The sequence below is a fragment of the Microtus pennsylvanicus genome, chromosome 12 (assembly GCF_037038515.1).
Source record: "Microtus pennsylvanicus isolate mMicPen1 chromosome 12, mMicPen1.hap1, whole genome shotgun sequence".
Lineage (NCBI taxonomy): Eukaryota > Metazoa > Chordata > Mammalia > Rodentia > Cricetidae > Microtus > Microtus pennsylvanicus.
Window position 1 is genome coordinate 63,070,985 of NC_134590.1, and position 26,064 is coordinate 63,097,048.

General features: G+C 51.6%; 2 protein-coding genes across 2 annotated transcripts in view; one reads left to right on the top strand and one right to left on the bottom strand.

Annotated features, from left to right (window-relative positions):
• Positions 1-15,553, top strand: part of Poln (DNA polymerase nu) — a 151,520-nt gene extending 135,967 nt beyond the window's left edge. The window contains exons 21-25 of the mRNA XM_075943934.1: positions 8,534-8,644; positions 9,733-9,811; positions 13,397-13,464; positions 14,220-14,281; positions 15,419-15,553. Coding sequence (XP_075800049.1) covers positions 8,534-8,644; positions 9,733-9,811; positions 13,397-13,464; positions 14,220-14,281; positions 15,419-15,478 — 380 coding nt within the window. The 3' untranslated portion in view covers positions 15,479-15,553. The remainder of the gene's footprint in view (positions 1-8,533; positions 8,645-9,732; positions 9,812-13,396; positions 13,465-14,219; positions 14,282-15,418) is intronic.
• Positions 15,554-16,942: 1,389 nt separating this feature from the next.
• Positions 16,943-25,286, bottom strand: Nat8l (N-acetyltransferase 8 like). The gene is made up of 3 exons (XM_075943939.1): positions 24,920-25,286; positions 23,626-23,790; positions 16,943-21,514 (listed from the first exon to the last, which is right to left on the bottom strand). The coding sequence occupies exons 1-3, from the start codon at positions 25,284-25,286 to the stop codon at positions 21,147-21,149; spliced, it is 900 nt and encodes a 299-aa protein (XP_075800054.1). The 3' UTR covers positions 16,943-21,146.
• Positions 25,287-26,064: the final 778 nt, after the last annotated feature.

The following is a 26,064-nucleotide window of genomic DNA, read 5'->3' on the forward strand; positions in this document are numbered from 1 at the left end:
CTTACACAAAGAAACTCTCCCTCAAAAAAAAAAAAAAGACCCTGAAAGTGGAACATATATTCCTGTGAAAGGCTTGTAACTCATTTATACAGTATCTCCACAAATAAGATATATCTGTGAACACAGCACAATAAGGATGTAGCTTTATATACTCTGTGAGATGCCATCTGTCCTCTATTTGTTTGGAAATGCATTAAAATCCTTTGTAACTTTATATTTTGTATATTTGCATGTGCATGTGTGTGTGTGTGTGTGTGTGTTTATTCCAATAAAGCAAGTCTCATCAAAAAGTGAGATTTACCTATGTATCTGCTTTATTTGGAGATAAAATAATATTTTTATTTATTTTTTAAAATATATATTTATTTAATTTTCATGCGCATAAGTGTTTTTGCTTGCATGTATGGTGTGTGTGGTTGGTGTTGTGGAAGCCAGAACAGGCATTGGATCTCCCTGGAACTAGAATTACAAATGGTTGTGGGGCACCATGTGAATGGAAACCAAACTCGGGTTCTGCAAGAACAGTCAGTGTTCTTAACCACTGAGACATCTCTCCAAACCAAGAGTGGGTTTTTTGTTTTTTTATATAAAGATTTATTTATTATATATACAACATTCTGTCTGTGTGTATGCCTGCAAGCTAGAAGAGGGCACCAGATCTCATTACAGATGGTTGTGAGCCACCATGTGGTTGCTGGGAATTGAACTCAGGACCTCTGGAAGAGCAGCCAGTGCTCTTACCCTCTGAGACATCTCTCCAGCCCCTAAGAGTATTTTTAAAAGAAATATTTGTAGCCGGGCGGTGGTGCTGCACACCTTTAATCCCAGCACTTGGGAGGCAGAGGCAGGCAGATCTTTGTGAGTTTGAGGCCAGCCTGGTCTACAGAGCGAGTTCCAGGACAGCCAGGAGAAACCCTGTTTTGAAAAACCACACACACACAAAAAAAAAAATCAGGGAGATATACAAGTGATGAAGACCTGCCAAGAGAGTCATAGAGCGCAAAGACACTTATACTCAACAACATAACATCAATGGTACCCAACATCCAGTCAGAAGCTATAGACATGGTAACCAAATGTGCTGAGTCAGAAGCTCGGTGCCCTGTCCTAGTTTCACAGATCACCCATGAAGTGGTACGCAGAACCTTGTCGCTCCATGACAATTGCCTTGGGGCTGGAGGACAGCTCAGTGCATTAGCTAGATCTCAGTACTTACCCTACCAACAACAACAAAAAGTTATAGGTTCTATATGTAAAGAGTTCTTCTGATCCTTGGACCTATGAACTCACCAGTGAAACATATGCTTCTGACCCACATCAAGTTAAAAAAGAAGTCCTCTCTGCTCAGGAACATGTGTAACCAACTATGAGAGCTATTCTTGGTTGTCAGCTTGACTACATCTGGAATTAACTAAAACCCAAAAATGGAGGGCAGAGTTGTGAGGGATATTTGCTTTATTTGAAGTAGGAAGATCTACTTCTAATCTGGATCTTTGAGGTAGGAAGACATATCCTTCAATCCAGACCATTTGATCTGAGAGACCCCACCTCTTTTTTGTTGTTGTTGTTGTTGTTGTTTTCTTTTTTTATTACTTAAAAAAATACCAATCCAAATTCCCACTCCCTCCCCTCCTCCCAAAACCCTCCCTCTCCCTCCACAGACCCTCCCCTCACCCTCCCAACCCTAAGGGAGTGCCATGCACCCTGCCCTTTGGAAAGTCCAAGGCCCTCCCTACTATGTCTAGGTTGAGCAAGGTTTACATCCAAAGAGAATAGGATCCCAAGAAGCTGGTATATGGCATAGAGACACATCCCAGTGTCACTATCAGTGGCCCCTCAGTCTGCCCCAGCTGTCAGCCCACTTCAGGGGGCATGGTTGTCCCTATGCTCATTCACTCCCAGTCCAGTTGGAGTTGGTGAGCTTCTATTAGCTCAAGAAAGCTGTCTCAGTGGATGACCCCCTCATGGTCTTGAGTTCCTTGCTCATACTCGCACTCCCTCCACTCTTCAACTGGATCTTGGGAGCTCAGTCCAGTGCTCCAATGTGGGTCATTGCCTGTGTTCCCCATCTGTTGTTGGACAAAGGTTCCATGGTGATATTTAAGATAATCATCAGTCTGACTACAAGGTAAGGTCAGTTCAGACACCCTCTCCTCTATTGCTTAGGGGAGACCTCACCTCTAATCCGGGCTACACCTTAACTACTGGATTCCTGGATTTTCCATTCGCAGTCAGCCATTGAATTCGCAGCTTGCAAGTCATTCTAGTAAATCCCCTTTCTATAGAGACCCATCCTATAAGTTCTTTGTAACTCTAGAGAATCCTGACTAATACAGATTTTGGTACCAGAGTTGGTTCTAGAACAACAGACATATAAAGATGAATAGGCTTTTCAACTTGCCAACACCTATGGTTATCGAATCCTCTAGAAGCTCTTCTCCTGGGAGCTTGGAGAGTACTGAAAGCCCACGGTGTAAACTATTTTACTAACTTAAGGAGACAAATGCATTAGATTATCCTGATTCATCAATTGTAAGTGACAATGGATTTGGTGACCCTGTATCTGAAACTTTTGACAGTTTGGGGAAAAATAAGGAAAACGATGATGCTGGTCAGCATCTCTGGATAAATTGACAAAGAATAAGGTTGAGCTCCATGATAAAAATCAACCAACTTCTTGCATCTCAAAATACGGTGGAAGATGACAAAGAGCTTAGTGATAAAACTGAAGGGCTCCTGAATTGTACAAGCAGTGTAAAAGTGTCTAAGTGTGCCCTGGAAGAGAATCCTCTCTTCGGTAGCCACAGAGCTCAAATTGCAGAAGACCAAACCAAAGCCCTCATACAAGGCTGGCTGAATTACAGCAAAATTTAAGTCCCAGCCTCAGATGGTGTCCTCAGAGTAAGGCCACTAACTGGTAAAGAGTAGACCCTGTAATGTGGGCCAGGGCTGTCTGCGAGGAACCTTTTGAAGCTGAAAACTTTGAGTCCTCGGCTTCTCTAGAGTTTATCTTTCCTGAAGAAGTAGTCTCTCTCTGTCTTTAGCTCCACCCCTTGAAATATTGCCATTTTCGCCTTTGACCAAGGAAATAAGTCTCTCATTGTCTGCTGCTGAACCAACGGGACTTCTTCTGAAAGAGATGCCAGGCGAAACAATACTGGTGTCCCTCAGTACCCACCAATAATTGCCTCTAGATCAGTGGTTCCCAGCCTTCCTAATGCTGCAGTCCTTTAACACAGATCCTCGTGTTGTGACGACTGCTCACCATAAAACTGCTTTTGTTGCTACTTCATGGCTGTAACTTTGCTACTGTTAGGAATCATAAAGTAAATCTCTGTGTTTTCCAGTGGTCTTGGGGGACTTTTGTGAGAGGGTCGTTGACACACAAGTTGAGAACCATTACTTTAGACCTAGAACCAGACTTGGAGCAGGCTCTTAGAGGTGAGGTAGAAAGTGCAGTCCATGAAGAGGTGTGTTACATTACTAAATAGCTTACTGAGTGTGCTAATTCATTCAAGCAGAAGTCTGGGCACTATGTGTAGGGATGGATTTGAAAGGTGTAGGATAATGGTGGAAGGAACATGAACTGGTTCAGGCTGAGTTTATGGCTCTCTGAATGGAGATTCTAGGTTTAATATGAAAGTTCACACGGTTTTTTAAAGGGTGTTAAAAGTTTGCTTGAATGATTGGCTGAAGCATTTGTCAAGAGATGGCCTCCTAAAAAGAGCTAGAGATTCCTGATATCCTTTGGCTTAGTGTTGATGAATGGATTTAAAGGCTCAGGAGAATAGCAATGCTGGAGCAGGTACACTATGTAAAACCTAATCCTCCACAATGGAGAGGCCTAGGAGATATGCCCTATAAGACACAAAATGGTGAGGGGGCACCAGCATATTTGAAGAGCTTCATTGTCGCCCTTTTTCTTGTGCTAGGCCTTAGGTCAGAGATGATGCTGTTCAGTTGGGTTTAATTGGGACCCAAGGTAGCAGGGGCCAGGTGGCAACAGTGAATCACCCAAGGCAAGGTGATTGTGGTGGTTTAAAAGAAAATTGTCCCCAAAGGGAGTGGCACTATTAGAAGGTGCGGCTTTGTTGGAGTAGTTGTGGTCTTGTTGGAGGAAGTGTGTCATTGTGGAGGCAGGCTTTGAGGGGTCATATATAATCAAACCATGCCCAATGAGACAGTCTATTTCCTACTGCCTGCATAGCAACATGTAGCAGCTCCTTCTCCAGCACCATGTCTGTCTGCAGGCTGCCATGCTCCCCATCGTGATAATAATGGATTAAACCTCTGAAAATGTAAGCAACCACCTCAATTAAATGTTTTTCTTTACAAGAGTTGCTGTGGTCATGATGTCTCTTCAGAGCAATAGAAACCCTAAGACGGTGATCATAGTTAATGCAAAGGGCAGCACAGACAAGTAATGCCCATAATGGCCTAACCCATTATTGGTCAGCACAAGCAAAGTGAATTTCATGGTGGCATGACTCATATGGACCTGTGCTGCTGGCTAATCAGTCATGATATTTCCAGGCATGAAATACGTAAGAAACCCACTAAGTTTTTGTTTGATCTGTATAAGCAGAAAAAATTTGTAAACAAATGAAAGAAAGGGTTCAAAGGATAGTAGCAAAAGGCAATCTCAGCCCATGAATCAATTTCCAGACTTGAACTAGTTTGCAGACCCCTTGAATGGCCATCCAGGTTCCCCTAAGGTAGGACTTGATAAAATGCCTATAGGTTTTATGGTTAGCCTTTCTCCATTCCTTCCCCAGAGGGACCTACAGCCTTTTACAAGGGGAACTGTACACTGGGGGAAAGGAAGCAATCAGACTTTCTGGGGTCTTTTGGTTACTGGTTCTGAATTGACTCTGATTCTGGGAGATCCCAGGAAATCCTGTGACGTTCCTGTTAAAGTAAGAGCTTATGGAGGTCAGGTGAGTTTTGGTTGAAGGCTGATTCACAGTAGGTCCAGTGGGGCCTCAAACTCATCCTGTAGTTATTTCCCCGGTCTCAGAATATCTAATTGGACTAGATATACTTAGAAGTTGGCAGAATTCTCACATTGGCTCCCTGACCCTGTGGAGTGAGGGTTATCATGATTGGAAAAGCTAAATGGAAGCCTTTAGAGTTGCCTGTGCCAAAGAAAACAGTCAGTCAAAAACATATCTCATCCCTGGAGGAACTACAGAAGTTGGTGCCTCCATCAAGGACTTGAAAGATGCAGGGGTGGAGTTCCCACCACATCTCCCTTTAACTCTCCTATCTGGCCAGTGCAGAAGACAGATGGATCAAAACTCAACCAGGTAGTGACTCCAATTGTAGCTGCTGTACAGATGTGATGTCCTTACTTGAACAGATCAACACATCTCCTGGTATGTGGCATGCAGCTATTGATCTAGCAAATGCCTTTTCCTGGTACCTGTCCATAAGGATCACCAGAAGCAATTTGCTTACAGTTTGTAAGGCCCTTACAGTTTAGCTTCAAGGATATATTAACTCTCCTGCCCTGTGACATAAGGGATCTTGACTGTCTGTCTCTTCAATAAAATATTACTTTGGTGCTCTATATTAACATTATTCTGATTGGACCAAGAACTAGCAACCACTTTTAACTCATAGGTAACACATATGCACATCAGAAGGTGGGGAATAAATCTAACCAAAATTCAAGGGTCTTTCACTTTAGTGAAATTCTTAGGAGTTCAGTGGTGTGGGGCATGCAGAGACATTCCTTTCAAGATAAAGGATAAGTTATTGCACCTGACCCTTTCACCAAGACAGAAGCACAATGTTTAGTTGCCCTGTTTGGAGTCTGGAGACAGCACATTCCCCATTTGCTGTGGTGATCCGGCCCATACACCAAAAGCTGCTAGCTTTGTATGGGACCTGGAACGGAGAAGGCTCTCTGCATGCGGGTAACAGTTGTGTGGTTTGGTCTGTTTGTGGGGCTCCTGGCGATGAGACCAGGATCTATCCCTGGTATATGAGCTGGCTTTTTGGAGCCTATTCCCTATGGTGGGAAGCCTTGCTTAGCCTTGATGCAGGAGGTTTGGTCCTGTCTCAACTTCATGTGCCAGGCTTTGATGACTCCCTATGGGAGGCCTTACCCTTTCTGAGGAGTGAATGGAGGTGCGTGGGGGGAAGTGGAAGGAAGGGATGGAGAGGGAACTGTGGTTAGTATATAAAATGAACAAAAAAAATAAAATAAAAAAGAATGTGAGCTGGACGGTGGTGGCGCGCCTTTAATCCCAGCACTCATGAGGCAGAGGCAGGTGGATCTCTGTGAGTTCGAGGCCAGCCTGGTCTACAAGAGCTAGTTCCAGGACAGGATCCAAAGCTACAGAGAAACCCTGTCTCAAAAAAAAAAAAAAAAAAAGAAAGAAAAGAAAAGAAAAGAAAAAAAACAAAAATAAACAAAAAAACCAGAATGTGTTTGTACATATATTTGTGTTTTCTTTCCTCAATTACTTTATCATGGACTGTAACATCAATTAAGAGTATCAGTGGTTATCATATTTAAGTTTAAGATAGTAAAAGAATATTCCTCAAGGGACATTGTCACCTATTCTAGATTTATAATGTGTTTGTAATTGTGCGAGGGATAGTTTGTCATCAGTTAGGTATAATCCTGACCTGGTAAATTTATAATGCACTTATGATTGTACATTGGATATTTATCTCATGCTTAGGCATTATTATGACCTGGTTATTCTTCCTTTGGAAATTAATCACAACATAAGGAGCTATGATTATTTGTCAAATTGACAAAGAGTGGGCTTGTGAGAGCTATTCATGGTTGCCAACTTGACTACATCTGGAATTAACTAAAACCCAAAAATGGAGGGCAGAGTTGTGAGCGATTTTTGCTTTAATAGGAAGAGCCACTTCTTTTTTTTTTTTTACTGATTTAGCTATACTTTATTCATTTTTTCTTTCTTTCTTTCTTTCTTTTTTTTTTTTTTTTTTTTTTTGGTTTTTTGAGACAGGGTTTCTCTGTGGTTTTGGAGCCTGTCCTGGAACTAGCTCTTGTAGACCAAGCTGGTCTCGAACTCACAGAGATCCGCCTGCCTCTGCCTCCCGAGTGCTGGGATTAAAGGCGTGCGCCACCACCGCCCGGCTTCATTTTTTCTTTTATTATTATTATTATTATTAAAAATTTCCACCTCCTCCTCTCCTCCCATTTCCCTCCCCCGGAAGAGCCACTTCTAATCCAGATCTCTGAGGTAGGAAGACAACTCCTTCAATGCAGACCATTTGATCTGAGAGACCCCACCTCTAATCCAGGCTACACCTGCTGGAAGTCTGTGTAAGGACATGGAAGGAGGAAGCTTTTGTTCTTTGTATGCTTACTCTGGCCTTGCTAGCAAGACTGTCCCTTCACTGGCGTTGGAGCCTGCTTCTTCTGGATTCCAGCGTACTGAAGACCAGTTGAGACATCCGGTCTAATGGACTGAGCAACTGGTGGATTTCTGGATTTTCCATTCACAGCCAGCCATTGCTGGATTAGCTGGACTGCAGACTATAAGTCATTCTAATAAATCATATATATATATGTGTGTGTGTGTGTATACATATACATATATATATATATACATATATATATATATATATATATATATATATATATAGAGAGAGAGAGAGAGAGAGAGAGAGAGAGAGATTCATGTTATAAGTTCTGTTACTCTAGAAAACCCTTACTAATACACCAATATAGTGTGTGTGGGGATGTTTTTGAGACAGCTCTGGCTATCCTGGAATTCACTTTGTATTCCAGGCTGGCCTTGAACTCACAGAGATCCACCTGCCTCTGCCTCCTGAGTGCTGGTATTAAAGGTGTGCACCACCATCTCCTGACAACATAGAGGGTTTATGTGCATTTTATTTATTTATTCACTTGTTTTTGGTTTGAGTGTTTATTCACTTGTTTTTGGTTTTGAGTGTTTTGCCTGTATATATGTCTGTGCACCACAAGCAAGCAGTGCCTGCAGAGACCAGAAGAGGGCATCAGATCCTCTGTAACTAGAGTTACAGATGGTAGCTGCCATGTGGATGCCAAGAAGCAAACACCAAGTCCTCTGGAAGGATTAGTGCTCTTGAGCACTAAGCCATCTCTCTAGACCCTTATCCATTTCCTAAGAGCCCCAAGACATGTAAGCATCAGACCCCAGAAGGTCTCATTCTACCTTCGTGTGTGGACATACCTTCCATTCCTTGTTCTATATTTCAGCTGCCACATACCCCAGAATGACTCCTGTGCCCAAGCCTACATATGGCTTTCGATTTCTATAGAATAAAAATGTCCTTGTTCTGTGTAAGATCTCAGTGCAGCTAGAAGCCAGAAAAGAGTAGAAGTTTGACACATGGCCAACAGAAGACATCCCGGTACAGGCCCTACTGTATAGACGCCATCGTCCCTGGAATATATCGGATAGTTCTGTGAGAAGTGCAGGGCAGTATAAGGAGGCAGTGGCCGCTTGGTGCTATGCCACTTGTACCTGTTTCTTGTCTGCTTCTCCTTCCTCTACCCTAGGCTATGTGACATCCATCTTGGGTAGAAGGAGGCCTCTGCCAAGGATCTCTGCACAGGACCAGAAGCTTCGGGCACAAGCAGAGCGACAGGCAGTAAACTTTGTGGTACAAGGTACTAGCCCCAGCCTACCACTGTTTGTGGCTCCTTCCCAGAAGGCCCATGTCCCCTGCTCCTTGGGTATTTGGCAGATTGCTCTGTCTGAGGTCTCACGGCCCTCACCCATCCTGCCTGAGTGTCACAGCTGCTGATGTGGCAGGGCCATCTTTAAGTTTCAGGCATTTTTGGAAGGACATGGTGAGGCATACCTGTAATACCAACCCTTGGAAGGCTAAAGTCATCTTGAGCTACATAGCCAGACCTTTAAAAAATGAAATAAAGAGATGGCCTCTCCAAGACCCTTGGAGGCCATTCTGTTCCCCTCTAAAAGTAAGAGCCTGAGTCCCCAGGATCCCACCCAGTCCCTCAGCCATTCAATCCCAAAGAAACACACAGGGGCTTACATTAATTATAAACTGGTTGGCCTATTATCTCTGGTTTCCTATTAATTAACTCTTACATCTTACATTAACCCATAATTCTTGTCTGTGTTAGCCACGTGGCTTGGTACCTTTTATCAGTAAGGCATTCTCATCTTGCTTCCTCTGTGTATGGGTGACAACGGTAGACTGAACCTTTCCTCTTCCCAGAATTCTCCTGTTCTGGTTGCCCTGTCCATACTTCCTGCCTGGTTATTAGCTAATCAGCATTTTATTAAATCAATACAAGTAGTTCGAGACCAGCCTGGTCTACAGAGCTAATTCCAGGACAGGCTCCAAAGCCATAGAGAAACCCTATCTCGAAAAACCAAAAAATAAATAAATAAATACAAGTGACAAATCTTTACAGTGTACAAGATCATTGTCCCACAGCAAGAGCCAGTCCTAGAGATGGGTTACTTGACATGGGATAGGACCCTTCTCTCACACCCTGAGTATCTGACTGGGGTCAGGTTTTCTCAGTAAGGCATCCAAACCACATCCCCACAGCACTGGGAAGGAAGCAGCTCTATTGTATTAAGGATCCATGGTTTGCTTCCAGTTGCAAAAACTCCTTCATCGTTAGCCAGTGGAATCAGCAGTGTCCATGGAAAATGTCTCTATAACAGCTCAGGCACTATGAGCCACACCTCAAGTCCTAAAATTGAACCCTTGTCTCCACAGGTTCAGCCGCAGACCTCTGTAAGCTAGCCATGATCCACATCTTTGCTGCAGTGGCCACATCCCCAACCCTGACAGCCAGGTCAGTGAATTAGTCATTTTTCCAGGGCCCAACATTGAACTCCTGCCAAAGAGATCTGTTGGATGCCAAAATGGCATTGCTCCTTGTACCCACCACATGTTTTTCCATCCTACCCTAAGGACCCCAAGATCCTCCCATGGGCCTCTACATACCAGAGTGCCCATACCACTGCCTAAGTGGGTCAGCAATTCTAGTCCTGGGAGGAAATCTACAGGAAGATGACAGCTTCCCTAGATCCCAAAATGTGAAATGGGTCCCATGGGCCCCTGTACTGCAGCCCCAAGAGGGCTGTGGAGACATGTAAACCTGCTTCCCTTTGGGCATTCCTTACCAAACTTACAGTTTTCTCTTGGCCAGTAATATAATTCATGCTCAAGGTATGAGTTTTCCTTTATCAGCAATTGCTCATATTTCTTTAGAAAACTTTTATCTCTTCGAATATTTCCCCTGCCCATTTTTACCTTTTACCTGTGTTCTTGGGTGGTTTTCACACCTCTGAACAGAAGTGTGCTCTGTAGATTAATGTCATACAGAGCCAAGGGCAGGAGGCTCAGTTCTACGCCCTGTCGTCTCCTGCTTTTTACAGCCCTGTTCCAGGTACTTTCTTACGGAAAAGAAATAGGTTGGGAAGCTGCAAGCTCTCTGGGAAGAATACCAGAGGAAGGTGCAGAGACTGTAGCTGAGCCCTGCCCCAGGCATGCCCGAGGGTTGGGAGCAGACTGTGCAAAGGTGGGCCAAGCTGGTTTCTCCTGTCACCTCTCTCTGTCTTCTGCCCGGTACTCACAACGATTTCCTCCCAGTTCCTGTAACTGATGGACTCTGTACACGTGCCCACTCCCACTGTTCCTGTGATAACCTCTCGCTTCATGTGGGCTGTGCACAGCCTGTGTCGGCCCGTCCTGGTGGCCGCTGAAAACACACTGCACTCTGCATCTGCCACACGCAAGGCTAGCGAGTTGCTTCTTCTGTTGCTGTTTTTCGAATTGGTGAAAGATATTGGCATATTAAGGCTTAGGGTCTCTCCTTGGTTGCGATGTCTTTCCAAAAGATAAGCACAGGAAATCTGACTCGGAGATACAGAGAAAAGGAAACTGAGGCAACAAGCTGCGTGCACCTTGTCCAAATTCAGGAGAAGACAAGCTAGGGCTGGGTGTCCTCCCAGAACTGCAGAGTCTCCTATCTTGTGCCACCACACAAATGCACTTCTAAGAGGAACCCACAAAGAATTCAGCATGGCTAGGGTGCTCCATAAGAGGGAACTTCCTGGCAAACTATTGGCAAAGGGATGAGGTTAGGCCCTTCTGGAAAGTTCTCTCAAAGGGCCAGGATTTGTCTGCCTGTGTCAGGCCAGCCAGATGCAAATCCAGTAGTTCTGTGTCCTCTGTGGAGCAGAGGGCATGGTCCCCTGGGAGTCTGGGTGGTCTAAGCCTGCATTCGTCTGCTTCTCCTGCTTGTTCTTGTGCCCCAGCTTCCAGAGAGAAGTGTGATGTCTCTGTGGCTGTGATGGTGATGTGTGAGTGACTAACAGTCACACCTATTAGGTCCTGCCACACTGGCAGCTCAGACTGCATGGTGTGATTTCAAGAAGTGTGAAGGCACTTCTGCTAAATCTGGAAAGAGTTGCAAGTGCCTCTTCTGAGGTTTCTGTCCATTTGAAAAGTAAACCCTTTGGAAGCCAAGGCCTGCCAGACACCCTGGTACTAGTTTAAGAAAACATGCCAGTGCTACAGCTTAGTGCCTGCCATGTCCTACCACAGTCTGGCTTCTGGAAGGGAGTGCTGATGCCCTAGCCAGGGGCAGTATATAAAACACAAGGAAATGCCTCTGTGAATGTCCCTGAGAATGTATACTCCACTCTTCCATAGTCTGGACCCAGCATGATATGTCCACTGCCTGCACAGTCTTTAGAATGTGCATTTGTTGGCCTCTAGTGACAGTGGCCTGGCTACAGTAGTCTGAGCTCAAAAGGTGTATCGTTTTCCTGCCAAGTCCTGTGAGTGCCAAGGCACAGAGGTTGCTGACTTTGTTTTAGAAGTTCAGGCCCTTTCCCTTTAGTGTCATGATTGAGGTAGCTGCTCTGACCATCTCAACACCTTCCAGGCAAGAGAAGGTCGTGATGGTCAAGGCAACCCTTCGCAACCTTCCTGAGAGTTGGAAACAGATGACTTCTGGGTCACTCGTCTTAGAGGAGATGGCGTGCATGCTAGGAACATAGCCCCTTCTCTTCCCGCCCAGTAACAAAGGGTGTTAGAGAAGACTGATGGGTAGTTCACCATAGAACTCTGCTATCAGGAACCATCGTGGCCACTCTAGTCAGGCATTTTAAGGCTGCTTCTTCCTTCCAGCCAGGGTTCACCATCAGATCCATTACCACTGCTGGGGTTAAGTGGGGAGGGTTAACACAACTTCCCTGTGAAGCCTCAGCTTCCAGTGCCACAGGGGAACCCAGGGCAAACAGCAGTGGGGGGCATATAGCATGTGATTATTGCGCTTCAGAGTTCCATCCAAGAGACAGCAAAGGCCCCTCTATGCCCTCGACCCTTCCCTGGGGACTGTGGGTGCTTGTGACCATCCTTATCCCCCGTGCTACACACTTCATCCCTGGCAGTGCAGGAGCAGCTACCCTGTGCACTCACAAAGGTGCTGGGTACCAGGTCTGGGAACTACATATCTATAAGGATTTTGAAGTGACATCTCCCTGGAGCCTCCAAGGAGCCTGTGGTTTGTGACAAGCTGTCACATGTGCTGACAGATCTATGGGTTGAGAACTCATGTCCCCAGCAGTCCATGTCTCATCCTGTGCACATATGTGCTGTTCCCCCACTCACCTGGTCGAATCTGTTTGCTCTGCCCAACACTTACCCAACAGAGCACTGCTTCCTAGACTCCTCTTACTACTGATGCCAGAAGGGGCTCAGGGGCCACACAGGACTGTTAGAGAAACGGAACCTGAAGTGTCCATGAAGCCAAGTTCACCTAGAACTATGGTTTACTGCCCCAAAGTACATGCTGAGTCCTGTATGGGCCATCCAAAATATCCCATAGCTGATGTAATTTTGTACCTTTGAATTTTTGCATTCTTCAAGTTCTGTTAAATATTTATATGACTTTAAAAAGCAAATTTTAAAAAATATTGCCCATCACTTCCTCTAAACTAAAGGGTATGCTCCCCCCACGTTCTCCATTTAGCCTCCCTCCTCACAGCAGGAGCGGCTCCCCTGCCCCTTCCACGCTCTCATCACATCCCACAACCGGTGGAGGCTAGGGCACATGAAGAGGTCGCTCTGCTCCTAGGAAGCTCTTCCTCCAGCCTTCCAGTCTCCCATGCCTGTGAAATGCTCAGCCTGCTGGGGGCTGGACAGCTCTCCAGAAGCTATTTATCTCTCTCTCCTGACCCCTTCTGCCCACTCCCTGGAGCTGCCCTTCTGATGGTGAGCAGCCCCAGGCCACAGCGCCAGGATGGCCATACCTATTCCACACTCGTTCATAAACCAGATGCCAAACAACCTACCAGGAACTGTGAGTGCTAACCTGAGGTCCCGTGTGGAAGCACCCACACTCACAAATGCCCTCCTTCCTCTCCAGGTTAGTTGCCCAGATTCATGACGAGCTGCTGTTCGAAGTAGAAGACACTCAGGTCCCTGAGTTTGCAGGTGCGTCCAGGGGAGCATAGGGGGTGGTGTTACCCACAGTCAGGAAATTTGCCATCTCTTTGAAGCTCCTCCCCTGTCCCTCAAGGACTCTCCCAGCTGGCAGCTCGTTCGATGACCCTAGTACCGGGAGATACATGTCTAGTGCTCCAGAACAGCCATGAAGCTTCTATGCACAGACATCCATGGCTGGGCCTCCATTCAGGGCAGTCTGTAGAGATGATGATAGTAGCTCACAAGATAGATCACACAGTCAGGGCCACAAAGCTACCTTCAGAGGCGTGACAAGAGCATCTCATACCTTTGCCAGAAGCATCAGAAACTGTGGTCTTCCATGCCCAGACTATCTTGACTGGTACCTTCTCCTAGCCCTAGTACCATAGCCAGAACCAGTAGAAGGGGCACAGTATCTACCACCTCAGCTGGCCTGCCTCTGCTGGGAAGAGCTGGGGTGGAAGGAGACCAGCTCAGTCAGTACGGTGGCCAGAAGGGTGGGCTGAGGATCCTCTAAGCTAAATCCTGAGCTGTGGATGTAGACATTGGGTGTTTGTTGTACCAGCTATGAGGTTACATGAGAGGATCAAGGGCCCTGACCAATTGGTTTGAGTGGCTTGTAGATCCAAGAAATAACCAGGTGACTTGGATCAGGCAGGACTGAGCCTGAAGGTTCCTCAGTCCTCAACTCGTGGGGCCTGGGAGCCAGAAGGCTGGCCAGCCCTGGACCCACACAGCTGTAAGCAGCTGTTTTCCCGTTCTAGCTCTTGTCAGAAGGATCATGGAGTCCTTACAGCAGGTACAGACTCTGGAACTGCAACTGCAGGTGAGGAGACCCACATCCGCCCAGCATTACAGCTGGGGTCAACCCAGGGTGGGCACCAGGGCTGCTGCCCTCCAAGCCTCCACTTATCCTCTGATGAGGAACCCTTTCCCTGCTGGATGACTCAGTTGGTCCCTGGCAAGAAGCCACCACCATGGGTATCTACCGCTGCTCCTACCAGCCTCTGGCTCAACCCCGCCCTGAGGCTCACCCGCACTGAGGATGTGGGCACTATGTCCCATATAACCCAGTACACAAGTGGGCACGTCTAAACACAGGCCCACTCTGTACCTTCTGAACACAGCCTGGAAGCAGCTCTGGGTTCTTGCCAGGAAAAGAGCGCTGGATGTTTCAGCATAGGCTCCCCAGAGCAGTGTGGACAACTGGGAAGGAAGTAACAAGGTGGGTGACCCAGGTGGAACCAGAAACACAGCTTGCCCTGTGGGCACTTCAGAACTAACCAGAGCCACAGAAACTGCTGACCATCTTCCAGAGCAGCCCTGGCTCCGCTCACAGGCTCAGAGGCTTCCCTGAGAAAGGGCAGTGCGCTCTCTGCACAGGTGGCAGCTTTGCAGGGCTAAGGAGCCACACATGTGTTTACCCACTTGGCAGGATCCTGCCCCCTGAGGTTGTCCACACAGCCTATGCCTGTTGTGGGCAAAGAAGTAGGTACTAGGGGAGGAGCCTGGAGCCCAGGAAACTAAACTTAGCTGCCATCAGAGGGCCCTCATGAGGCAGAAAACAATGGAAAATTGGGAGTCAGCCCTTCTTCAGACATGGTGGCTTTGTCTAGTGCCTTGGGGAAAAGCCCACTCAAGTAAGGGTCTTCTGTCCCCTAGCATCTCTCCGAGATACAGCCCTGGCTGGGTGAGCACATATTGCACTAAGACATTCCTACCCTAAGTCACCATGCCTGGGAGCCCTGCAGACACTGCCTGAGGCCTGGTGGATAGGGTATTCCACCATGGTAGGTGCATGTGATGTGAGCGTGCAGAGGGCAAATATGAGTATATGTGTACCCATGTGTTCGCCTGTTATGTGGCTGCTCTCTCTGGAAGGATGTGTCCCTGTGCAACTGCTACCTCTTCAACCTGCGTGAGAGCCTGGGAGGTGGCTGAGTTTCTGTTTGTCACCCCACAGGTGCCCCTAAAGGTGAATTTGAGTGTTGGACGCTCATGGGGACACTTGGTCCCACTATAGGAGACCCTGGACTCCACCTGAGCCACAGCAAATTTCCCTGCAACAGCCCAGCTACCAATGAGGTCCCTCTTCAGTTCCTACCCCAATCAAGTAAATTTTTTCATCTTAAGTTTGTCTGTAGCCCTGTACAACAGTGGGAGGAGAGAGTTGGTTTCTACCAGTCCATCCTGCAGCCCTTCCCCAGGCCCAGGTCATCAGCTTGCACTCTGTGAGGGCGAGACAGATACAGACCACACTGACCTTTTGTGGAACAACTGGGTCACTACCTGTAAATGCCTAATGAGACGCTGTCTTCTCCTTGTCTAAGGGGATTCTTCCTGTGGGTGCCTCAACCCAACTTGACCCTTGATAAGTGTCCTCTCAGTCCTCGCTCTTCCCTGTGATGAACATAAGCCAGCATGGAGCATGTCCATAAGGAAGCCAACAGCGGGCACCAGTGAGGGCACCACCGGGTAAAAGATAAAAGGCCCAGCACCATGGCAGGCAGCACACTGGCTGTTTCACTTAAGATGTCTCAGAGATGGGCTTTGACATGTCACCCAAGTCCAGGAAAAGTCACCAGCCCTTCCTGCTGGCTGAGAAGCACAGCCCTGACCATGCCGTGGTTTCATTCCTCCTGGCTTTTGGGCAGGAAAGAAGGGATGTGGGAAGGAAACTCCTAGAAAACTATCCAGGAGCTGGGCACAGTGTCTGAGTGATAGAAATCTCCCCCATCCTCCAAGGGTCCCCTCCTGACAATGCTGACTGATAGCCTGCACTGGGGTGGATGGGAAATGTCTTCATGTCTACCCCTCGATCTGGCCAACAGATACCTACCTTCTTATAAAATGCTTATGGGTAGACAGGCAGACAACAGCAGGAGCCGCAGCCTGTGGCGGAGCCACCCAGCAGGAGGCTGTCAGCACCATCAGGGTTCACCTTCAGGAGAAGAGTGAAGCTCTTCATGGACCCAACCCCCATAAACCCAGGAGTCTCGGCCTTGTAAATACCCAGACCCCAGAAACAGGCCAGGACAGTGGGGCTTGGTAGCCAGGAGACCATACTAAAAGTGTCTTAGCTATGCCTGACACCCAAGAACTGGGAACCAGCATAGGAAGAGAGTAAAACCTTCAAGTTGTTGCTGGGCCTGAGTCAATCAATTCCTACCCCTCCACACCCACAGCTAAGTTGTCCCACACACTGGCTGCTGCCTCTGTATCTACCACACTTAGGAAAGTGTGAAGGGCTGTAGAGCCCCTAACCATCTCTGGCCAAAGAGAAATCCAGGCATCTCTTCCCTGGTCGGGAAGAAAACATCATGGCTTGGGACCAGTTGGGGAAAGGGGTCTCTTCCCAACAGGGACACCGGAGCCCTACCCTTGCCTCACTGATTCTGCTCCTGCTCCAGGGTCCAGCTCAGCCAAACACAGGCACAAACCCAGAATACCCACCCCAGGAGGTGCCTCAAAAAAGCACAGAGCCGGGTTCCTTCAGTTCTGGTTTTATTGAAAAACAGCAGCATTGGGGGCCGTGCAGGCAGGGGCACACACCCACTTGGGCCCCCAGCCTGTCTTCTTGGGAACTCGGCTCATCACCTGGCCCTAGGGGCTATTTTGGCACATCCTGGGGTCTCAGAACACCCCACCCCCATCATGGGCTCACAGTACAAATTCAAGAACAAACCCCAACAGTGAGATCTACCCCTGTGTCACACCCTCACACCCTGACCAAACCCAGTCTGTCCTGTCCAAGGGGCCTCCAGCTCCTCTACCCTACCTCAGCCAAGGGGGAGATGGACAGAAGTCAGGGCCGGCGGAGGCTCAGCTAGCCTGGTGGGGTTGTGCTACATTCACATGGAGCTGGGCAGGGCAGAGGAGAGAATGGGCACAGTGAGAGACAACCACAAGACCCTGCTTCTTACCACAAAGAAAGTGCTCCCAGATCAGAGACTGTTCCCACTGGTTCCCTCCCACTGCTACACATGTGCACATACAAACACACACTTCACACATCCATACACATATGGAGCTGCCCACGCATACACACATGCACACACATGCAACACATGAATGTGATTTCTTGGGCACATATAGTCACATGAGCACATGATTACAAATGGCATGTGCTTGTGCATACACACACGCAGTCATACAGATGCTCACACATGCATACACATACTCCAGGTGCACATGCTCACACGTGTGCACAAATGCACAACACAGATGGGTATGCACATTACGCAGGTATACCCCTTCTTTAAAATGGCTAATTATTGCTGTTTTTTTTTCTTTAAAAAAAATACATCCAATAGTGGTTAAGTCAAGGCTCATCTTCTACCCAGACCCAGGCAAGCTGTGCCCACCTCCCATGGACCCCTCCCCTGCTGGAAGCACAGTGATGGCAGCACCAAAGAGCAGCACAGCCCAGGGTCTGCCCCATACCCAGCAGTGTAGCCAAGAGCCAGGGACAGGACCATGACTGAGGCCAGCACTGACCAAGAGAACAGGTAGCAACAGGTTCGGGCAGCAGTGCTACCACAGACAGGGAGACACAGCCACCTCAGGTCAGCTCTCTCAGGCCGCCCCTTGGGGCTTGGTGGGAAGGTAGCCTCAAGGGTGCCGCACAGCTCCTACCCAGCTAGGAAGCCATGCCCAGCCCCCAAGAAGCCCCAGGCACCAGCAAAAGACCCAGAAACTTTTGTCCCCAGGCCTCTAGCCACAGGCACAGCCCTGGAAGCCAGCTCCAGGAAGCTGTTGACTGTGGGGCCACCTGGGACTGGCAGAGGCAAGTGGACTGACCAGGGTGCTTTCCAGCAGCAAGTGAGAATCCTGTGGCTTAAAGAGTCCCAGGCATCGGGCCAAAGCCAAAGCTCACCTCAGGTGTGTCCCCTTCCCTGATGAAGGATGGGAGCACAGGGGAGAGGCTGCCGCCGACACCAGGTCTCTGCTGTAGGTGCACCCCACCACCTCTCCCACCTCCCTCCCTACTAAAGCAGAGGCTTCCACACAAACAGGACTCCTGGAAGCCACAGGATCTTGAGTTCAGGTCAGACCCCAGGCCGGAGGCCCAAGGGAGGAGAGATGGCCAGCAAACTCAGAGGAGCTGCCCCAAGCACATGGCCACCAGGTGGAGCAGGGAGAAGGGCCTCCACAGAGGTAGAAAAAACAGAATCTCAACAAACAGAAAATTCACATCAGTGCACATGTGCAGAGCTCGCCCAGCCCTGGTGGGATGAAGAGGACAGGGCCAGGCCCAGTCATCAGCAAGCTCAGCTCCCTCCAGCCCAGGGCCTCGGGCCTGCCAAGCTGCACGCTGCCCAGTGAAGCTCCATCCTGGTGCAGCTGGACCTACCCCACCACCCATTCCTGACATCTCGACCAAGTCTTGGTAGCAACCGAAAGCAGACAACGAATAATGAAGAGCCCGGCAAGCTTTCCTTCACCCATGGGCTGTTTGGCAGGAAGGGGTCCCCTTAGGCAGATAGGTGCCAATAAGCCAGAAGGGCCACACCTTCCCCCCAGGCTCCTAGGAAGGGAGAATCTACTATGAGCTCATCCCAGGTCAGTATCAAGGAGACATGGGTGGCTGAGGGATCCCCAAGCTCTGCCCTGGCCCGAACAATCCCAGTGCCCTTCTAACCCCAAAGACTGCAGGCCCCAAAGGCACAGGATCAGAGAAGCCTTGGCAGCTGGTGGTGTCCAGCAGACCTGACTCCCACTCAGGCCCACCCAGACCTCAGACCCCCCATCCTCAGACACCAGCAGTCCCTACACCCACAGCAACTAAGACTAGCCCCGAGCCGAGACCAATCCAAACAGAAAAGAGGAAAAGGCACAACTGTTTGTTTTCCATTTTGCTAAAACACTTTACGTCTGTCTGTATAATCCAGATTAACAAAATCTGAGAGCTGCAAGAAAATAGGGTGCCGATTTCTGTACAGTCTACAAAACTCCCATCCCGAGAGGGGACCGGGCACCACCAGGGAGGAATGTACAGGGGAGAGCGGGGTCTGTACAGTGTTCTGCAAATGCCTCAATTGCTAACAGGACAAAAGGCCCCTCAGGAAGCTGGGCTTGTTCCACCATTCATTCCCTCTAAGCCTTTCTAAGAATGGCGCCATGGTGCCAGGGGCCAGCTCTACAGCCTACCCGACCTGCCACTCCTTGTCCCCAAGCCCCACCCCCACCCTGCACTGAAGCTAAGTCCAGGTTTCAGGTGGCCACATGAGTACTGCCAGCCACTGCCTTCCTTCCTCTGTCCCAGGCTACCCCCCAATTCAGGCTGGACTCTAAGTGGGACCTCAAAAAGGAGAGGCCAGGAGCAGTTGGCCCAGCAGTATACTCTATAGTGAGATGGCTGGACCCACCCCAACAAAAAAACAACTCCCAAGTCCCAGGCAGTGCCCAGCCCTTCCCATGAGGCTTTAGGACCCTCCAGTCCCCTCAGGCCTACACACAGGGGTTCAAGAGGCAGCCTGAGGCCTCACAGACCAGGAATGCACTTTGAGGGCAGTTCCACTAACCTAGAATTTCCTTCCATTCTCCAAACTGAAACCTTCCACCTACCCGGCCACCCACCCCCATCAAATGGGGCCAGAGACCACGTGTATGCTAGCACCACACAGACGTGTGTCTGGAGGCTCAAACTACCATTTTGTCCCGGGAATTAAAGTCATGCAGAGTGCTATTCTGTCTACGTAACTTATTAGAGAATGGGTTGTTTCAGGCTGGGAGAAGCTGTGGCAGGCATCGCCAACAACAGCCTGAGCTAGTTACATTCACAGGGCAGACCCCACAAACAGCATGAGTCCACAGGGCCTCGGGCGGCTGGGAGGGGGCCACCTGATCTAACAGGTGTTGGGGGAGGTATCCCCCCACCCCCCTGAAATCCCCACCATGCTGTGCAGTGGATTGCTACAGGAACCGAACCCGGGTGCCCAGCCAAGTCAGCCAGAGCAAAGAGGCACGGGGACCACAGGGAAAGAGGTAAGATGATTCTGAAGCAAAGCAGGAATGGCTAGGGCCGGGTTAGGCCAGGCCCGGCCCCACCAGAGAGACAGGATCAGGCAGGTGGGCCCTCCAGAGGCCAGCTCAGGACAGGACAGGTGAGCTCACCAGCTCGGACCTGAGGTTCAGACTAGGCAGGGCAGCGGGGCAGGGGGCTGTGGCATGCGGCATGCTGCAGCCAGGCCATGTCCTCAGCATGCACAGGGCAAAGCAGGGCCTGGGGCCAGCTTGGCCTCCCACAGGGCAGTGGCTGGCCAGCCCAGCAGGCCACTCTTCCAGAGGCCATTGGCTGAGCCTTAGCCTGGCTGGGGGCCAGGGGTCTGCTCCTTGTGGGGCTTGTTGTAGAGGTTCTGTGCTCGACGGGCAAGGCTAGTCCTCCCCTGATGGAGGCAGGCTGGGCAGCTTTGTGGATAGTCCAGGTGGTCCACAATGCTGCTCTTCAAGGCATGACGAGCCACTCTGCTGGGCTGGGGGGGCAAGGGCCGGGGCTGCAGACAATCTACCCCACCAGAGTGTTGCCGAGGAGCAACGCCCTGTGTCCCCCAGAACCAGCCAGGTGATGCTGAGAAAGGAAAATCCAAACTAACGCCAAGGTGAGCATTGGAAAGCAGGGCCGCACTGGGCAGCGAGCAGGAGGGCAGAGGTGAACAGGGGCAGACAGGGTGGTGGGCAGGTGGTGGTGGTCACTCCTCGCGTAGCTGCAGGCGGTAGCGGTGGTAGCGGACCTGGAAGAAGAGGCGCTCGGCCAGCGAGAGGGTCATGCCAGGCAGCACGTAGTGATCAGTTGCGCCCATGTGTCTGAAGCCCAGTGATTCATAGAGCTTGTGGGCGGCCACCTTAACGGCTGTGGTGCCCAGTACCACTGCAGAGTAGTTGTGCAGCATGGCAAACTCCAGCACCCTCCGGCCCAGAGCCTTGGCGATGCCTTTGCCGCGGAAGCGTGAGTCCACGGACATGCGGAGCAGCTCCACCGTATTGTCCTCTTGATGGGCCCGAGCGGCCACGATGCCCACAACATTGCCATCCAGCACGGCCACCCAGAAACAGGATCCTAGGAAGGACAGGACAGTCAGGGACATTTTGCAGGGAAGGCTGGAGAGACTTCAGCTGCCCATTCCTGCTGGGCACCAAGTCAGAGCATTACAATGACGCCCAATCATCCAGGGCCCTGGTCCTCCTTTCCGCTTTTGGAACAGCAAGGGCGGCCATAATTCGGGATAAGCAGGTAAGGTGCCTCCTCCAGACCCCCTATGCAACAAAAACACTCCAGTGGCCTTAGTCCGGCTGACCTGCCCAATTTTGCGTGACTGGATCCCACAACACAGGCAGGCACAATCAACTCAGGCCGGAGTCTGTATGTCCTGGCCAGAATAGTAGTTGGAGGTGCCTAGGAGCCGGGCAGGCCTTGATGAAGCAGATTCCTACCCCCAGACCACCTGAAAAACCAGAGTCAAGGCCTCAGTTGCAGCTGACCTACTCAGAATCCCAGCCCCTGGCCTGCCATCCTCCTCCTCCACAATCCTTGCAGGGATAGAACTGAGTGATAACCCAGAAGAATGTTTTAGATCTACCAGTGAGAGACCACAGACCGCCACAGACACCCCCAAGCCCCGGTGACTGGACAAGGAGCCTGATGACCAAGCCAGCTATCTCCACCTATAGCAAAGCCAATCCCAGCCTCACTTCTACAAGAAGGGGAAAGGAGGGAATAAGGAGTTGGGATGGGAAGGATGCTAAAGGGCACAGGCCACCGGGAACCCAGTCACCATCGGGAACCAGAGGTCCATGGTCAAGGGATACCTTTTCTTGAAAGACAAAGGTTGAGGGACAGCAGGGGAGAGCGTCTGACTGGCCAAGAGAGTGCCCGTGCTGTGGGTGACCTGGCCTTCCCTCAAAGGGTCATACTTCCCTCAAAGGCTCTGCACCTGTAACCTGTCCCCAGCAAGCAGTAGGAAGCACCCCTACCTTCACTTCTCACCTCTTGGGGGCCGGGGGGAGACTCAGAGCTCTGTAGCTAAGGGTGCTGCTTGCCCAGCTCCAGGGTAGCAGAGAAAGTCAACAGCTCAGGAGGGCCCGCATGCCAGAGCCTCTAGGACTTCCCCCACCCGAAGGGGACCCTATGGGCCAGTCCCGCTCTTACCAACTGCTGCACGCCCACCCACCCAAGCCAGACCAGAGATCAGAACAGCCTCCAGCACTGACTGCCGGCACTCCCCCAGGTCTCGTTCCCCATCTGCATGAGAACTCATAAATCCACATAGCTCCATTAGCTGTTGTCCAGCATTTGCTCTTGTGGGATCCCGTAAACTCAGCAGATGTCTAAGGGTTAGCAAAGACTGCCACACTCAAACCCCCAGGGTAACTGAAGCTCAGACAGAGCACACGACAGGCACCTCTGGCCGCACCCATGCCATCTACCCAAGCCCACTCCGGCCATTTCCCCCCTTTTCTTCCCAAGCAATGCCAGGTAGGTTGAGGGCCCTGCAGAGGCCAGGAAGCTACACTTGAACGTGAGAAGGGCCAAGGAGAACAGCAGGCACCAAGGCCAGCTAGCTGGGCAGGAGGTTGGGGCGCGAGGTAGGGCAGCTGGGGAGGAGCTGGCAAAAACGATACCTGGCAGAGCCAGAGCGGCTGCCCTTCCTTGAAACAGACCCAACTCCTGCTGGCCAGCACTACCCTCAGCCCCTCATATCCCAAATGTCTCCTTCTTCTGGTTCTCAAGACCTATTCTGCTTCAGGGCTTGTTTGGGGGAGAGAGCAGCCCTAGGTCTGTGGTAATTCCTTATGATTCACTAGGAGGTTCACTGGTCAGGATGCCAAGGATAAGGCTGGGACCTCTTCCCACACTGCTCCCTGGACCTTTCCTGTGCCACATAGGCTTCCTCCACCCAAGGCACTCTGGGCTGGCTCAGGGTCCAGTCAGGACTTACCTCCCCAACACACACACACACACACACAAGGCAGGTACCAGGAAAAAGCGTCTGTCAGCGGGCACAGTGGAGCCAGGCCACCAAGGAAAGGACTCGCTCTGGCCTCCCCAGCTGACTCTACACTTAGCTAGAGGCCTCAGTCATTCAGAACATCAGGATCCCTCAGCCCAGCCCTCTAGTACCTGAAAGGGAAGAGGGAGGGGGCGGTTAGGGCTGGAATTTCAGAACTCACCAGGTGGCTTCATGTAGTACTGCTCTATGTCAGCCATGTCCGTGTGCAGCGCACACTCCAGGTAGGCCAGAATCACCTTTCGGCTGTAGTAGTAGCGCAGGGCCAGGAGCCCCGCTGGCACCAGGCACGTCAGCAGCAGTGAGCGGGTCACAGCAAAGCAGAGGGCTGCAGGCAAGGAGGCACAGGTGAGGTGGCAGGTGCAGAGAGGACATGGGTGGGCCCCACAGCACCGGGAGTCCAAACCACCTTGGTAAATCAGTGCTTAGGGATGCGCCCCACCAGGGACTGTTTCTCTGTGTAGGAGCAGTCATGGCCGCGGTCCCTTTCTACGCTTCCTCACTTCCAAGCTCTCTGGCGTAAACACCTGCTACCTTCACAACCTGAAACAAAGGTCCACAATACAGCCAGGGCCAGGCCAGTGCTGGTCAGCCCTCGGTGCCCCAGTTTCCAAGAGGGCTCTTGCCTACTCCACCTAGCCTGGTGCTAAGTCAAACAGCTGGACAAAGACACCAGGGCACTGCCTAACCAAGCAGGTCATCCCACGCTGGGGTGTGAAGGGCCCCAGTCAGAGCCATCCCTGGGCAGTTTCTGGGTCCGCTAGGCCCACAGGGTCAGGCGACAAGCACCACACCGCTTCCAGATTCATTTATTCTGTGGAGGAGGAAGAGGCACTAGAGCAAAAGTTGCCTCCCTTGAATGACCTTGGGAGAGTCGCCTCAAGCTCCTCATCCGCAGAATGGGTTGACTTGAATGTTGGGGGGAAGGGTGTGCTTAGGACCGCACAGGATATCCTCCCTGTGGCCCTGGCTCTGGCGAACAGCCTCCCTGGCTCCCCGCGGAGCTGGCTGTCTTCCCGTCATAAATTAGCACTTGAGCCTCAGGCGGCCTCCCCCGCCCGCAGATTATATATAGTTGTCGCGCCGGGCCGCAGCTGCAGCGCTACCTGCCCTGTCACGCCGCCCCCACCCGGGATGCCCCGCGACGGGGAGAACGGGCACCGCGGACTGAGTTGCTGACCCAGTGCTTCCCGGTCCGCAGCGCCCGCACTCAGCCCGCACCGATTCCCACGCCCGGCCCGGGCGTCTTGGCCGTAAGCCCGCAGCACTGCGCCGCGGGTTCGAGTGGGTCTCCTCCCCGCCGGTCCCACGGACGGATGCGGCACCCGGGCTTCCAGATGGGGACCCAGGAGAAGGCGGGGCAAAGCGCGACGGTCCCCGGAGGGGTCCGCTGGAGCCGGGCCCGGCCCGGGACTGCGGCAGACCCGCCGGTCCCCCGCCCCCCGCGGCGCACTGACCCGCCAGCAGGGCGTAGAGCAGCTGGGTGCGCGGGTGCTGCCGCAGGCCGCGGAAAGCCGTGTTGGGGATGCGCTCCAAGATGCCGTCGTAGAAGATGCGGCGCGCCGCCTCCTGTTCGGCTGCGCGGAACTCGCGGATGCACACGCCGCGCCCCTCCGGCGGCCCCGCGCCCCCCGTGCCTCCGTGGGGCTGGGGACCTGGCGAGGGTGGGGGCGCGACGGCCGGCCCGGGCGCGGCAGGTAGCGGGGGCCACATGGCTCCGGCGGCGGCGAGCAGCGCGTCCTTCTTGGCCCCCGGCAGTGCCTCATGGTCCTCCGCAGCCACGATCTTCGTCTCGCAGACCATGTCGGGAGGCCCACAATGCATGCACCCGGCCGGGCGGCGCAGCGCAGGGACGCGGGCCGGCGGCGGAGGGCAGACCCCGGGCCCAGGGCAAGGGCGCGGCGCCCTCGGACCCGCGACAGCGGCGGCAGCGGCAGCTCAGGGGCGCAGGGCGGAGGTGGCGGGCGGCCGGGGCGCGCGCAGGGAGCTGCGCCGCATTTTGGAGAAGTATTTATAATGCAGCGGCGCCGGTGCAGTCGAGGCGCCCGGGGTCCCGCAGGGTCCTAGCGTCCACTGCATTGGCTGCCGAGGGTCACCATGTGATCTCGGGGGTGGGAGCTGACGCCGCCTCCGCGCCAGCCCGATGGCACACTTGGGCTGCGCGGCGGGCGGACCGCGGGAGCACGGTGGGGCCGGGCGACGAGAGTGCGAGAAATCGGCTAGGCCAGTGGTCCTCAGTGAGCGCGCGGGCGAGCGGCAGCGAGGACAGGGCGCTCGGAGAGGCGCTGTGTGGGGGGCTTGAGGCTCGCCCGGAGGACAGCGAGTGATGGACGCCTCCCACCCCGCCCCTGAGCACCCGCAAAGCTGCCGCTGCGCTCGGGCCTCGGTGCCTACAGCAGCGCGTCCTCCTCCTCCGCGGCCGCTAGCAGCAGTCACGGAAGTGTCTCCATCTCCCACCCCTTTGTCTGAACGCAGTGCCCGGCCGAAGTCCTCTTGAGGGGCATCGTGATCCCTGGGCCGGTGCCCTGCGAGCCTGTGGTCGGGGCCGAACGGACTGAGGCAGTGAGGACGAAGTTGAAGTGGGGTATGATGCTCGCGCCTC

Coding starts and splice junctions, on each gene's coding strand:
- Nat8l (XM_075943939.1), bottom strand. CDS start 25,286: ATGCATTGTGGGCCTCCCGACATGGTCTGCGAGACGAAGATCGTGGCT. Junction 23,791..24,919: donor GCTCTACGCCCTGCTGGCGG/GTCAGTGCGCCG, acceptor CCTTGCCTGCAG/CCCTCTGCTTTGCTGTGACC. Junction 21,515..23,625: donor GTACTACATGAAGCCACCTG/GTGAGTTCTGAA, acceptor TGTCCTTCCTAG/GATCCTGTTTCTGGGTGGCC.